This window comes from Globicephala melas, chromosome 1 (assembly GCF_963455315.2).
Source record: "Globicephala melas chromosome 1, mGloMel1.2, whole genome shotgun sequence".
NCBI lineage: Eukaryota > Metazoa > Chordata > Mammalia > Artiodactyla > Delphinidae > Globicephala > Globicephala melas.
Genome location: NC_083314.1, coordinates 76744214 through 76757776, shown reverse-complemented (window position 1 = coordinate 76757776; position 13563 = coordinate 76744214). Strand labels below are relative to the sequence as shown.

At 38.7% G+C, this 13563-nt stretch overlaps 1 protein-coding gene and 1 non-coding gene across 2 annotated transcripts in view; one reads left to right on the top strand and one right to left on the bottom strand.

The window, feature by feature from the left end:
• Positions 1–13563, bottom strand: part of NUP210L (nucleoporin 210 like) — a 75177-nt gene that overhangs the window by 33104 nt on the left and 28510 nt on the right. Inside the window, exons 13-15 of the mRNA XM_030841909.2 lie at positions 9109–9330; positions 7854–8027; positions 1841–2033 (exon numbers count right to left, since the gene is read on the bottom strand). Coding sequence (XP_030697769.2) covers positions 1841–2033; positions 7854–8027; positions 9109–9330 — 589 coding nt within the window. The remainder of the gene's footprint in view (positions 1–1840; positions 2034–7853; positions 8028–9108; positions 9331–13563) is intronic.
• On the top strand, positions 5501–5607 carry LOC115844850 (U6 spliceosomal RNA). Its single transcript, XR_004036239.1, has one exon. It is a non-coding gene; the product is annotated as a U6 spliceosomal RNA (small nuclear RNA).

Below are 13563 nucleotides of genomic sequence, written 5' to 3'. Positions count from 1 at the left end.
TCCGTGGTAGTCCAGTGGGTAATACTCTGTGCTCCCAATGCAGGGGGCCCGGGTTCGATCCCTGGTCAGGGAACTAGATCCTACATGCATGCCTCAACTAAGAATTTGCATGCCACAACTAAGAGTCCACATGTTGCAACTAAAGATCCCGCATGCTGCAACTAAGACCCGGCGCAGCCAAAATAAATAAATAAATAAATTTTTTTAAAAAAGAAAAGAAAGATCATTCTGGACAGTAGTATGGAGGGTGGATTAGAGGGTAGGAGAGACACATTGAGATCAGTTAGGAGGCTACTATGGTGATGTAGGATAGAGGTTATGAGGACATTAGTGATAAAGTTAGAGAGGAAGAGAGAAAACCTTTAGAAAATAGAATGGATGGTATTTGGTGATTGATTGTTACAGATATAAGGAGCATCTCTTTCTTCCCTACCACTTTTTACATTAACTGTATCATATTATTGGTATTCTGGTGTTATAGTATCATATACATATTAATATTATGTTATCATATTCTCTAGTTAAGCCCTTAAACTTGTCCTGAGTATAAACTCCCTGTGGGTAAGGGAAAGCTTAAATCTTATTTCTTTAATGTTTCTTATTGAATTGAATAGTTATCTAAATGGGAAAAGAATTTGAAAAAGAACAGACACATGTATATGTATAACTAAATCACTCTGCTGTACACCTGAAACTAACACATTATTAATCAACTATACTCCGATATAAAATAAAAAGTTAGAAGAAAAGAATAGTTACCAAATACTCATACCAGAAACCTAAAAGTTACCCTTTGTGCCACTGTCTTCTTTACTTTTGGGATTGATTTGTGGTAGATTGTTATTTTTTTTATTTATTTTTTTATTTTTTGCAGTACGTGGGCCTCTCACTGTTGTGGCCTCTCCTGTTGCAGAGCAACAGGCTCCGGATGCGCAGGGCCCAGCTGCTCCACGGCACGTGGGATCTTCCCGGACCGGGGCACGAACCTGCATCCCCTGCATCGGCAGGCGGACTCTCAACCACTGCGCCACCAGGGAAGCCCTAGATTGTTATATTAATGTCTTGTGGTGAATCATGCCTGATGGTATCCATGCTCTTGAGTAGTCCTGGCCTACCTTGACTCTGGTTTTGGCCAGGTGACTTGCTTTGGAGAATAGGACCTCAGCAAATGTGATACAAGCAAAGGCTTGATGGGCTACTGCCCCTGAGGGCTTGTTGCCCTCTTAGAACCTCATCTTGTGCCTCTTGCCCCATCTCTAAGTCAGTCTCACTTCACTTATTTAGTTCTTTCTCTCTATTTCCTCTTTCTGCCATCTCTTCAGGTCTCAGAGTACATGCAACTTTCTTAGGGCAGTCTTCTCTGATCTAAACTAGGTTAGGTTCTCCTGTTATAAGCTCTTAATGAATCCCATATTTGCCCTTCAAAACACCTAACACAATGTAATGTTTAAAGTCCAGTTTCCCCAACTGGACTGTAAGTCTATGAGGGCAAAAGCTGTGAGTGTCTCATTTACCATTATATCTCCAAGTGCCTAGCAGACGGCTTTACATGTAGTAGCCACTCAATAAACACAGCCTAACAAATGAATAATATTTCCAAAGTTTTAGGTAAATAATAGGTAACCAATACATTTTAAAATTAATTTTGTGTTCTTGTGAGAAACGTTGGACTCTAGGCCCTAGCTTTGCAAACAAGGGAATCTACCTTTATGTTTTCTAAAAAATACGAAGATCGAAGGTGAAAGGTGAGACAGGATAAATAGACTGTCACCCACAAGGAAATATTTAGTGCAGAACCATTTAGTAGATATATGAAAGGGTTCATAAATATTTACAATACCATGTAGCCGGGTCTGCCCACTGCCATCATCCTTTGCTACCATCTCCATTGAATTGTAATTTTCAAAATGAGCTAGTGTTTCATTTGAGGATTTCCATTCTAGCATCAGTGAACTGAAATTATCAAACTTTCTCCTGTGTTGATCAAACACTACCAGTTCCAGGACTGTGTCTCTCAGGCTTGATACAGGAATCTGTATTAAAATAAAAAGTAAAAAAAGAAAATAAACAATAGTTTAAGAGGTGGTAAGACATTCCTGAAGCCAGGGATCATGTTTTCTCCCAATATTTTTTCTTTGACAGTTTTCAAAGGTACAGATATGGTATAGTGAATACCATAAAAGAATGGTAGAGTGAATACCTATATATACTTCATCTCAATCCACCATTTGCTTTCTCTATCTCTCCCTCTACTTTCATACTCTCTGTGTCCGTATTTGTATGTGTGTGTGTCTTTTTTTTTTTCCAAATGATTTAGGTATCATGGCACTTTACCCCTAAATATTTCAGCATGCATTTCCTAAGAATGAGTAGCAAAAACTACATTATCACACATAAGAATATTAACATTAATTCAGTGTTACACACTGTATAGTCAATATTTCAATTTCCCCAAATGTCCCCCAGAACGTCTTTTATACCTCTTTTAAATTTTTGATCTAAATTTGATCTTGACAGACTTCCCTGGTGGCGCAGTGGTTAAGAATCCGCCTGCCAATGCAGGGGACATGGGTTCGTACCCTGGTCCGGGAAGATCCCACATGCCGTGGAGCAAGTAGCCCATGAGCCACAACTACTGAGCCTGCGCTCTAGAGCCCATGTCCACAACTACTGAGCCCGCGTGCCACAACTACTGAAGTCTGCATGCCTAGAGCCCGTGCTCCGCAACAAGAGAAGCCACCACAATGAGAAGCCTATGCACCACAATGAAGAGTAGCCCCTACTCGCTGCAAGTAGAGAAAGCACGCGTGCAGCAACGAAGACCCAATGCAGCCATAAATAAATAAATAAAAGAAAGAAATTGGCTGGTCTTTGTCCCCAGTTCTTGAGAAGCAACCCTAAACCCTTGGAATTTCCTGAGTGATAGGAGTGTATCTGTTATTCATGATGGACCCCTTGGATCACACTTGAGTTTATACTTATAAGGTGACTCAGGATGGGGGCTGGTCATGCTAGAAAAACCAGCCATGTGATTATAGTGATGGGACTTTGAGCCAGGTGATACCAACCTGACCTCCAGGGAGGGGAGGGGGGTTAGAAGTCAAGTTTAAACATGTGGTCAATGATTTAATAATCATGTTTATGTAATAAAACCCCTATAAAAGTTCTGGACACAAAAACTCTGAGGACCTAAATGAAGCCTAAATGAAATAGGAAAATTCAAAATATACAAGCAAGCAAAACTGACTCAATAAGAAATAAAAAATCTGACTAGATCTATAACATGTAAAGAGATTGAATAAGTAATTTAAAAAAACAACACAACATCCCACAACAAAAATCCTAGGCCCAGATAGCTTCACTGGTGAATTGTACCAAATGTTTAAAGAGTAATGAATACCAATTCTTCACAAACTCTTCAAACAAGTAGAAGGGAAGTTAATACTTCCCAACTCATTCTGTGAGGCCAGTATTACTCTGATACCAAACCAAAGATACCACAAGAAAGTAAAACTACAGATTAAAATCTCTTCTGAATATAGATGCAAAAATCCTCTACCAAATACTAGCAAGCTGAAGGAGTATATAAAAAGGTTTATACAGGATAAACAAATGGAATTTATCCCAGGAATGCAGGGTTGGTTCAACACATGAAAATCAATCAATGTAACACACCATATTAATAGAATAAAAGGGAGAAAAACACACAATCATCTCAACAGATACAGAAAGAACATTGAACAAAACGTGAAACTCTTTGGTGATAAAAACATTTCACAGACTAAACTTCCTCAACCTATATAGGGCATCTATGAAAATCCACATCCAATATCATACTTAATAGTTATAGATTGGAAGCTTTGCCCCTAAGATCAGTCATAAGACAAGATGTCTGTCCTTGCCACTTCTACTGAACATTGTGCTGGGGGTTCTAGCTAGGGAAACTAGTCAAGAAGACAAAAAGAAGGCATCCAGATTGGAAAGGGAGAAGAAGTCTGACTGTCTCTATTTTCAGATGACATTATCTTGTGTATAGAAAACCCTAAGGAACCCACCAAAAAAACTATTAGATCTAATAAATGAGGTCAGCAGTGTTGTAAGATACAAGATTAACATGCAAAAATCAGCTGTATTTCTATACAAGAGCAACAATCTGAAAATGAAATAAATAATTATCTTTATGATAGCATCAAAAAGAATAAAATATTTAGGAATAAATCTAACAAAAGGAGTGCAAGTGTATACTCTAAACCAGGTGTTCCCAACCCCTGGGCCACGGACCAGTACCGGTCCGCGGCCTGTTTGGAACCGGGCCGCACAGCAGGAGGTGAGAGGCGGGCAAGGGAGCAAAACTTCATCTGCCGCTCCCCATCGCTCACGTTACCGACTGAACCATCGCTCGCATTACTGCCTGAAACATCCCCCCACACACCCTCTCAACCCCATCTGTGGAAAAATTGTCTTCCACAAAACCAGTCCCTGGTGCCAAAAAGCTTGGGGACCACTGCTCTAAACTACAAAAATTGTTGAATGAAATTAAAGAAACCCTAAATAAATGGAAAGATAGCTCACGTTCATGAATCAGAAGACAATATTGTTAAGATGGTAATGCTCTCCAAATGAATCTACAGATTCAATGAAATTCCTGTCAAAACCCCTGCTAGGGGCTTCCCTGGTGGCGCAGTGGTTGAGAGTCCGCCTGCCAATGCAGGGGACACGGGTTCGTGCCCCGGTCCCGGAAGATCCCACATGCCACGGAGCGGCTAGGCCCGTGAGCCATGGCCACTGAGCCTGCGCGTCCGGAGCCTGTGCTCCGCAATGGGAGAGGCCACAGCATTGTGAGGCCCGCGTACTGCAATAAAACCAAAAAAACAAACAAAAAAACCCTGCTAGTTTCTTTGCAGAAATTGACAAAGGAATCCTAAAATTCATATGCAAATGCAAGGGACTCAGAATAGCCAAAACAATATTGAAAAAGAAGAATAGAGTTGGAGGACACATACTTCCCAATTTCAAAACTTACCACAAAGCTACAGTAATCAAGATAGTATGGTACTGGCATAAGGACAGACGTATGGATTAATTGAAGAGATTTGTGAGCCCAGGAATAAATCCTCACATTTATGGTTAATAGATTTTCAACAAGAGTGCCAAGATGATTCAAAGGAGAAGGAATAATCTTTTTAATAGATGGTGCTGGATCAACTGGATATCCACATGCAAAAGAATGAAGATGGACTCCAACTTCACACGATATACAAAAATAAACTCAAAATGGATTAGAGGCCTAAATGTAAGGACTAAAACTACAAAACTCTTAGAAGAAGTCAAAAGCGTAAATACTCATGCCCTTGGATTAGACAATGGTTTCTTAGATATAACATGAAAAATACAAACAAAAACAACAACAGAAGTGATGAATTGGATATTGTTAAATAAAACCTTTTGTGCTTCAAAATACACCATCAAGAAAGTGAAAGTTTAAAAAAAGAAAGTGAAAGTACTCGCTTCAGCAGCACATATACTAAAATTGGAATGATACAGAGAAGATTAGCATAGCCCTTGCACAAGGCTGACCCGCAAATTCGTGAAGCATTCCATATTTTTAATAGACTGGTGGTTGCCAAGGGGGAGGGGGTGGGAGATGGATGGATTGGCAGTTTGGGATTAGCAGATGCAAACTGGTATATATAGAATGGATAAACAAGAAAGCCCTACTGTATAGTACAGGGAACGATATTCAATATCCTGTGATAAACCTTAATGGAAAAGAATATGAAAAAGAATGCATATGTATGTCCAATAAAAAATAAAAAAAAAGAATGTATATATATGTATAACTGAGTCACTTTGCTGTACAGCAATAATTAACACAGCATTGTAAATCAAATATACTTCAATTAAAAATTGCAAAACAATCAAAAAAGAAAGTGAAAGACAATCCATAAGATGGAAGAAAAGTTTTGAAAATCACGTATCTCAAAAAGACTTGTATTTAGGATACATGAAGAACTTGTATAACAATAATAAAAGATGAAAAACCCATAAGATTGGAATAGACATTCTCCAAAGAAGATATACAACTGGCCAATAAGCACATGGAAAGGTGCACAATGTCATAAGTCATTGAGAAATGTAAATCAAAACCACTATAACATACCACTTCTCACACATTAGGAAGGACATAATCAAAATGACAAACATTAACAAGTATTGGCAAATGTGGAGAAATTGGAATTCTCATACGTTGGTAACGGAAATGTAAAATGAGGTAGCCATTTTGGAAAACAGCTGGAAGTTCTTCAAAAGGCTAAACATAGAGTTACCATATGACCCAGCACTTCCACTCCTAAATATATACTCAAGAGAGCTGAAGATATATTCACACAGAAATTTGTGCATGAATGTTCATTGTAGCATTATTCATAAGAGCCAAAAAATGGGAACCACCCATATATCTATCAACTGACAAATGGACGGATAAAATGTAGTATATCTATATAACAGAACTCAGCCTTAAAAAAATAATGCAGTAGTGATTCATTCTACAACCTGGATGAATCTTAAAAACATGCTAAATGCGAGAAGCTACATGTAAACACCATATATTGTATGATTCCATTTATATGAAGTGTCCAGAATAGGCAAATCTATAGAGAAAGAAAGTATATTAGTGGTTTTCAGGGACTTAGGGGAGGGGGAAGTGGGAAGTGACTGCTAATGGGTGTGGTGTTTCTTTTTGGGGAAATGAAGATGTTCTGAAGGTAGATGGTGGTGATGGTTGCACAGCTCTGATTTGCACACTTTTTAAAATTGAAGTAGAGCTTAGTTAACAATATTACTTGTACACTTTTAAACAGGTGAATTTTATGGTATGTGAATTATACTCAAATACAAAAAAAGAAATAAATGCTAAAGTATGGAGGATCATGTTTGTAACTTACTCTTAAATGGTTCCAGGAAAAAGTTGTACTTTTCCTGGAAACTTAAATTATTTCAAATGAAAAAAAAGATATTGAATGACAATGCCATTATAGAGATAACTTCTATTCTGCTCCATCTAAGTGCTTTTTTAAAAAGTGAATAATTTATAAAGTTCAAATAACAGTATTTAATGTTGAATTTGGTTCTGAAAAAAAAATGAGTTCCTAAACTGCAACATCTCATAAGTTCTTTTATAATAAAAAGGCAGTATAGCAAGGAAGTTAATAATGTGTGCTTTGGAGTCAGATGGAAAATGCTACTTTCTAGCTTTATGACCTTGGGAAAATTACTCAACTTCTAGGATCCTCAGTTTCTTCATCTGTAAAATGGGAATAATTAATGGATTGTTCTATTCTGCAAAGGCTAAGAAATGACTTCTATTTTCCCATGCTTGGAATCATAGTTAACCTCATTTAGTGTGTAGTCTGATGTTCTAGTTTCTAGGTTAGATAACTCATTTATTCCTCATTTCCTGTTGCCTACCTTCTAGCTATGCTATTGCTTATCATTATTCTTCATATGGGTTTGGAGTAGAGGTAAATCCTATAAGTTACTAATAATGCTAATAAAAGATTTAGTAGGGAAGGATACTAGCAAACCAATTTGGACGTTATTTAGAGAGTTCTCAATTGCCTATTGTCATAGTTACAAGCTGACTATGTACCTAAGTACAACAAGCAAAGTCACTAAGTGTCACTAAGTATAGCCAACTCTAACCTAATTGAATCACCACTTCTCAGACACTATCAGAGATTGGATAACAAATAAAAGAGTTTCCTTAACTTCAATAAGACAAAAGCTACATTTCAGACCATTTATCTTAAAGCAGGTTAGAGAAAATGTAAATTAGTTGGAGACACTGTACTCACCAGTTGTTTGTTATGCTGTGGCAGAGGACATGGCTGGGCACCAGCTGGCACCTTATATACCGGAGTTACTGATATGCTGGCAGGGTGGGCACATATGAAGCGTACCTGCACAACTTCTACAGCTGGACTAGGGTTCAGGACACCTGGATGATTTCCAATTTGGAATGTCAGAATCTTTAAGAAAACACAAGGGCAAGAGATAATTGTGGGTAGACACTTGATGTCAGTTGTGCCAATCTAAACGTGTTCGAATTATTCAAATTCCAGTATAGAGTCCCTTTGGACATTATAATCAGGCAAATCCCTTAAAGACACTATAGTTCTTAATTATCTGTGCTAAGAGAAACAAGGGTATCATAGAAACAAAGGGAACATTAAAAAAATCTAACTGACCAATTACTTCAGTCTTTTCCTCCACCAAATCTTTTGTTACCAGTTGGCAAAAAGTGGAAAAACTAATTTGTGTTTCAACTCATTTCTGGTGGAAATACTAATGAATAACAATGTGAAAACAAAAAGAAGCTAGAGAGCTTCAAAAGGGGGTAATTAGGATTGAAATCACTAATAGCTAGTCATATATACAATACAGTACACTAGAGATATTAAAATGAAGCTCAATTGATTACAGCACAGTTCTTATTAAGTTAAAATCATACATGAATTCCCTGGGGGCTGGTTAGCTGGGCTATGCCTCATAGTCATACTTTAAATTCTCAATCCTGGTCAAACTGAAAACCTTTGCTACTGGTTTTGGTAGAAGCAGGGTGCAGCTATGGATAAAGCCATCACTACCTCTAAAAATAATCAAAACTAATTAAACTGATAAAGCGCAATATACTAATTACTCTTATCAACACAGATCTAACTCATTCTTCAAAATTGATAACCATAGATGACACTTTAAATTTCCCTTCCTCACATTCTTTGGAGGTGGAAAACTATATATCCTCTAGTCTAGGCAACAGGAAATGAATTATAGTGATAAAATGATTGAAATAAGCCCCCTACTACAAAAAAATCTTGAACCATTTGGTTGGTGAACTGTTAGAATTCTCAGATGAGTAAACCAAAACCTTTGGTGTACATTTAAAGAATAGTAAGCTTTAAAAAAAAAAGATCTTTTAATCAATAATTAGAATTTTCCCATCTAGTACATAAACTAAATCCATTAGAATCTGAAAAGGAATGGCTAGAAGTACAAAAGATTTGGAGTATTATTGCTAAAAGAAATGTTAGAAAAAGATCATTTCCGTACTTGTTCCCCTAAATCCAGGCACAGGACCCGATAGATGTACTGATTCTGTTTTCTCTGAGCTGGCAGCCGGACTTGTGTTATTCTAATTTTCTCTGTCTTCTCCATGCTCAGCTCCAAAAAGAATCGTGAGGGCTCCAAGATCCATGGACGAGGGCCCCCTTCAAATATCATTTCCTTTACAGAGTGCCATGTCACCAGTGCCACTTCCACAGGGTTTAGAGCCTGATGGCATTTAAAGAAATTAACCCCTGATTAGTTAGAGAATTCAACAGTTTTCTAAAGTGAAAAACTGGTTATATAACTATAATGTAAATGACATTAGACTTAATTCCCAAATTAGGAAACATATGTTATGTCTCTTACTTGGAATGCTTCTCAACCTCTGTACTAATTTAGATCCCACCTATCATTCAGCCTAACTCATGTGTCAAGAGAATCCATTAATTTATGTCTAATCATTCCAGACCACAACCACGTCTGCATCCTCTAAGCTCTTATAGTAATTATCTCTACCATTAATTTGTATACTTGTTTATCCCCTAATGCTATTTAAATATGTCACATATTCATATATATACATCTAATAATTCTTGTTACACTGTCTAGTTATGTAAACTTCTTAAGAGAAAAGAGTATCTTATACCCCAAATTTTTGAAAGAATCTCTCTTCCTCAGTGGGATTTAGTACAATGCTGTGCACATAAAAAGTATTGATAAATAAGTGCATAAACATTTTTCATTTTTCTCTTTTTTAAAAAATTGAAGTATAACTGGCATATAATATTACACTTGTCTCAGGTGTGTAACATAATGATTTGATATTTTTATACACTACAAAATGGTCACCACAATAAGTCTAGGTACCATCTGTCACCATATTACATAAGAATTTTAAATGGATATTTTACTAAAGTATCAAAGAACTCCTGCGCTAAAAATATGAAAATAATACATCTATACAGTTCATTTGTTTCTCAAAGAACTCTCACCTAAGAGGTAGTCAAGACAGGTATTATTCACTCCAGTAAACAGAGGAGTTGTATCCTACTTATAGATGAGGAAACTGGTTTTTGGGGAATGAAGTATTCTCAAAGTGTAGGGGTTTTTTTGTATGGTACACAGTGTCTACAACAGTGACTAAGTGACAAAATGAAGTATAGAGTTGAAGCAATCGTTCTGAAAATGTAAGCAAACCATGTTTTAATATTTCTTTCCTGAACTAGTCAATCACATTTAATATTGAATACTATTAACATTAAACATTCCTATGTCTAATGGCAGTATTCTCTTAAAAATGTATATATAATTCAATTTAACAAATATTCATTGATGGCCCACTGGTGATACAGTAATAGAAAGCCAAAATATGGTCCTGCCTCACAGTGGAGCTAATAGTCTGGAAAAGACAGATTTGAAGTAGGTAAAGAGTATAATGAGTGTTACAAAAAAGCACAGTACAGAGTGCCAAACAAGCCTCAAATAGAAGAAATTAAACTAGTCAGAGGCTTCATGGAAGGCTTTCTGAGAAAGCAAAACTGGAGTTATTCCTTTTTCCTAGATGTATATAGTCCAAAATTAATCAGATCAACTGAATTGAAATGATGTATAAAAGGACAAATTGAGAACTATATACCATGTACCGAAACATAAGATTGATAGCAAAAGTAAAACATACATATATTTTTCAGCAGCTAAAGAAAAAGATACATGACCAAAGTACTAGGTAGAAAAAGAAAATCATCATCTTACTTCCTTTCCTTTAAGGATAGTTTTCATTCAGGGGAGATCTGATTTGTGGGACATTCAATAAATATAAAATTAGGGTAAGGATAATGATAAAACTAAGAAAAAACCTCATGAAATGACCAGGGGTTGCAGCCTAGCACTTTCACTTAATTAGGCAAGTAGGATGATTCATCCACTAAGAGGATGAGTGAAATATGCTCAAACCATATGTTTAATACTTAGGCTGCACAATGTACAATGAGGCCAACTTAAAATGCAAATATATATATATATATATATATATATTTTTTTTTTTTCGGTACGCAGGCCTCTCACTGCTGTGGCCTCTCCCGTTGCAGAGCACAGGTTCCGGATGCGCAGGCCCAACGTTCACGGCTCACAGGCCCAGCCGCTCCGTGGCGCGTGGGATCTTCCCGGACCGGGGCACAAACCCGTGTCCCCTGTATCGGCAGGTGGACTCTCAACCACTGCGCCACCAGGGAAGCCCAAAATGCAAATATTAATGAACAAGTTATCTTTTTAATATTAATAGCTTACCTTGCTTCTTTCATTGACAACTTTTTCCCTGTGGATGCCTCCTCATCCTAAGAGGCACTGAGTCAGTATTTGTCAATATGTATCAGCAAGAACTTGTAGACATCAATTTTTTTTGTTGTTTATTTTTAAAATTTTATTTTACTTTCTATTATTTTTGGCTGGGTTGGGTCTTCGTTGCTGCGTGCGGGCTTTTCTCTGGTTGCGGCGAGTGGGGGCTACTCTTCGTTGCGGTGCGCGGGCTTCTCATTGCGGTGGCTTCTCTTGTTGACGAGAACAGGCTCTAGGCGCGCGGGCTTCAGTAGTTGTGGCTCACAGGCTATAGAGCGCAGGCTCAACACTTGTGGCTCACAGGCTTAGTTGCTCTGCGGCATGTGGGATCTTCCCGGACCAGGGCTCAAACCCGTGTCCCCTGCATCAGCAGGTGGATTCTTAACCACTGTGCCACCAGGGAAGCCCCTAGACATCAATTTTAGCTCCTGAAGGACTCAAATATATAGAAAGTATGCCAGGCTCTATCTACTTTTTTTTTTTTTTTTTTTTTTTGCGGTACGCGGGCCTCTCACTGTTGTGGCCTCTCCTGTTCCGGAGCACAGGCTCCGGACGCACAGGCTCAGCGGCCATGGCTCACAGGCCTAGCCGCTCCCCGGCATGTGGGATCTTCCCAGACCAGGGCACGAACCCGTGTCCCCTGCATCAGCAGGCGGACTCTCAACCACTGCGCCACCAGGGAACCCCTCTATCTACTTTTATCTTTTTATTTTTAAAATTATTTATTTACTTATTTAGGCTGCTCTTAGTTGCAGCACGCAGGATCTTCGTTGCGGCGTGCGGGATCTTCAGTTGCAGCATGTGGACTTCTTAGTTATGGCATGCATGTGGGGATCTAGTTCCCAGACCAGGGATTGAATCTGGGCCCCCTGCATTGGGAGCATGGAGTCCTACCCACTGGACCACCAGGGAAGTCCCTATCTACTTTTATTTTGAACTGCCACCTGTCGTAATATCCCAATTATAATGGACCAATCCTTGGGGGCCAAAATGATGACTGTTGTGCTGAAAATTTGTAAGTATAAAGGGTAAAAGATGATTGACTTCCCTCCCTAGGGTGGAAGGTTTTCTTTCAGAGTTCTTCAAAAGAGAGTATACTAATATTCTGTATCTTCTTCCAGGTGGTGTTACAAAGATACGTACATATGTGAAAATTCAAACAGTCCCTTAAGAGACTTCCCTGGTGGTCCAGTGGCTAAGACTCCGCGTTCCCAATGCAGGGGGCCCGGGTTTGATCCCTGGTCAGGGAACTAGATTCCACATGCTGCAACTAAGAGTTCGCGTGCCGCAACTAAAGATCCTGCAACTAAGACCTGGTGCAGCCAAACAAACAAAAAAAATAGTACCTTAAGATTAGTGTACTTTACTATATGTTTTTTATATCTCAGTAAAAAAGAGAAAAAAAAAGAGGAAAGAAAGCAAAATATCTAAAACTTGTTGGGACTTCCCTGGTGGTCCAGTGGTAAAGAATCTGCCTTCCAGGGGCTTCCCTGGTGGCACAGTGGCTAAGAATCCGCCTGCCAATGCAGGGGACACGAGTTCGAGCCCTGGTCTGGGAAGATCCCACATGCCACAACTACTGAGCCTGCGCTCTAGAGCCCAAGAGTCACAACTGCTGAGCCCGCGTGCCACAACTACTGAAGCCCGTGCGCCCCAGAGCCCGTTCTCTGCAATAACAGAAGCCACCACGATGAGAAGCCCGCGCACCACAATGAAGAGTAGCCCCCACTCACCACAACTAGAGAAAGCCCGCACACAGCAACAAAGACCCAAGGCAGCCAAAAATAAATAAATAAATTTATTTAAAAAAAAAAAAAAGAATCCGCCTTCCAATGCAGGGGACACAGGTTTGATCCCTGTTTGGGGAACTAAGATCCCACATGCCGCGGCGCAATTAAACCCGCGCGTGCCACCCGCCACAACTAGAGAGAAGCCTGTACACTGCAACAAAGAGCCCATGTACCACAACTAAGAGCCGACACAGCCCCACCCCCAAATAAATAAATAAATAAATAATAAAACTTGCTGATACAACTTATAAATATTCCTGTGGCTGAAACATGATAGCATAAACTCCCTGATACTCAGATTTGATGAGGGAGTTGTGGGTCTAAAAACAAGAGA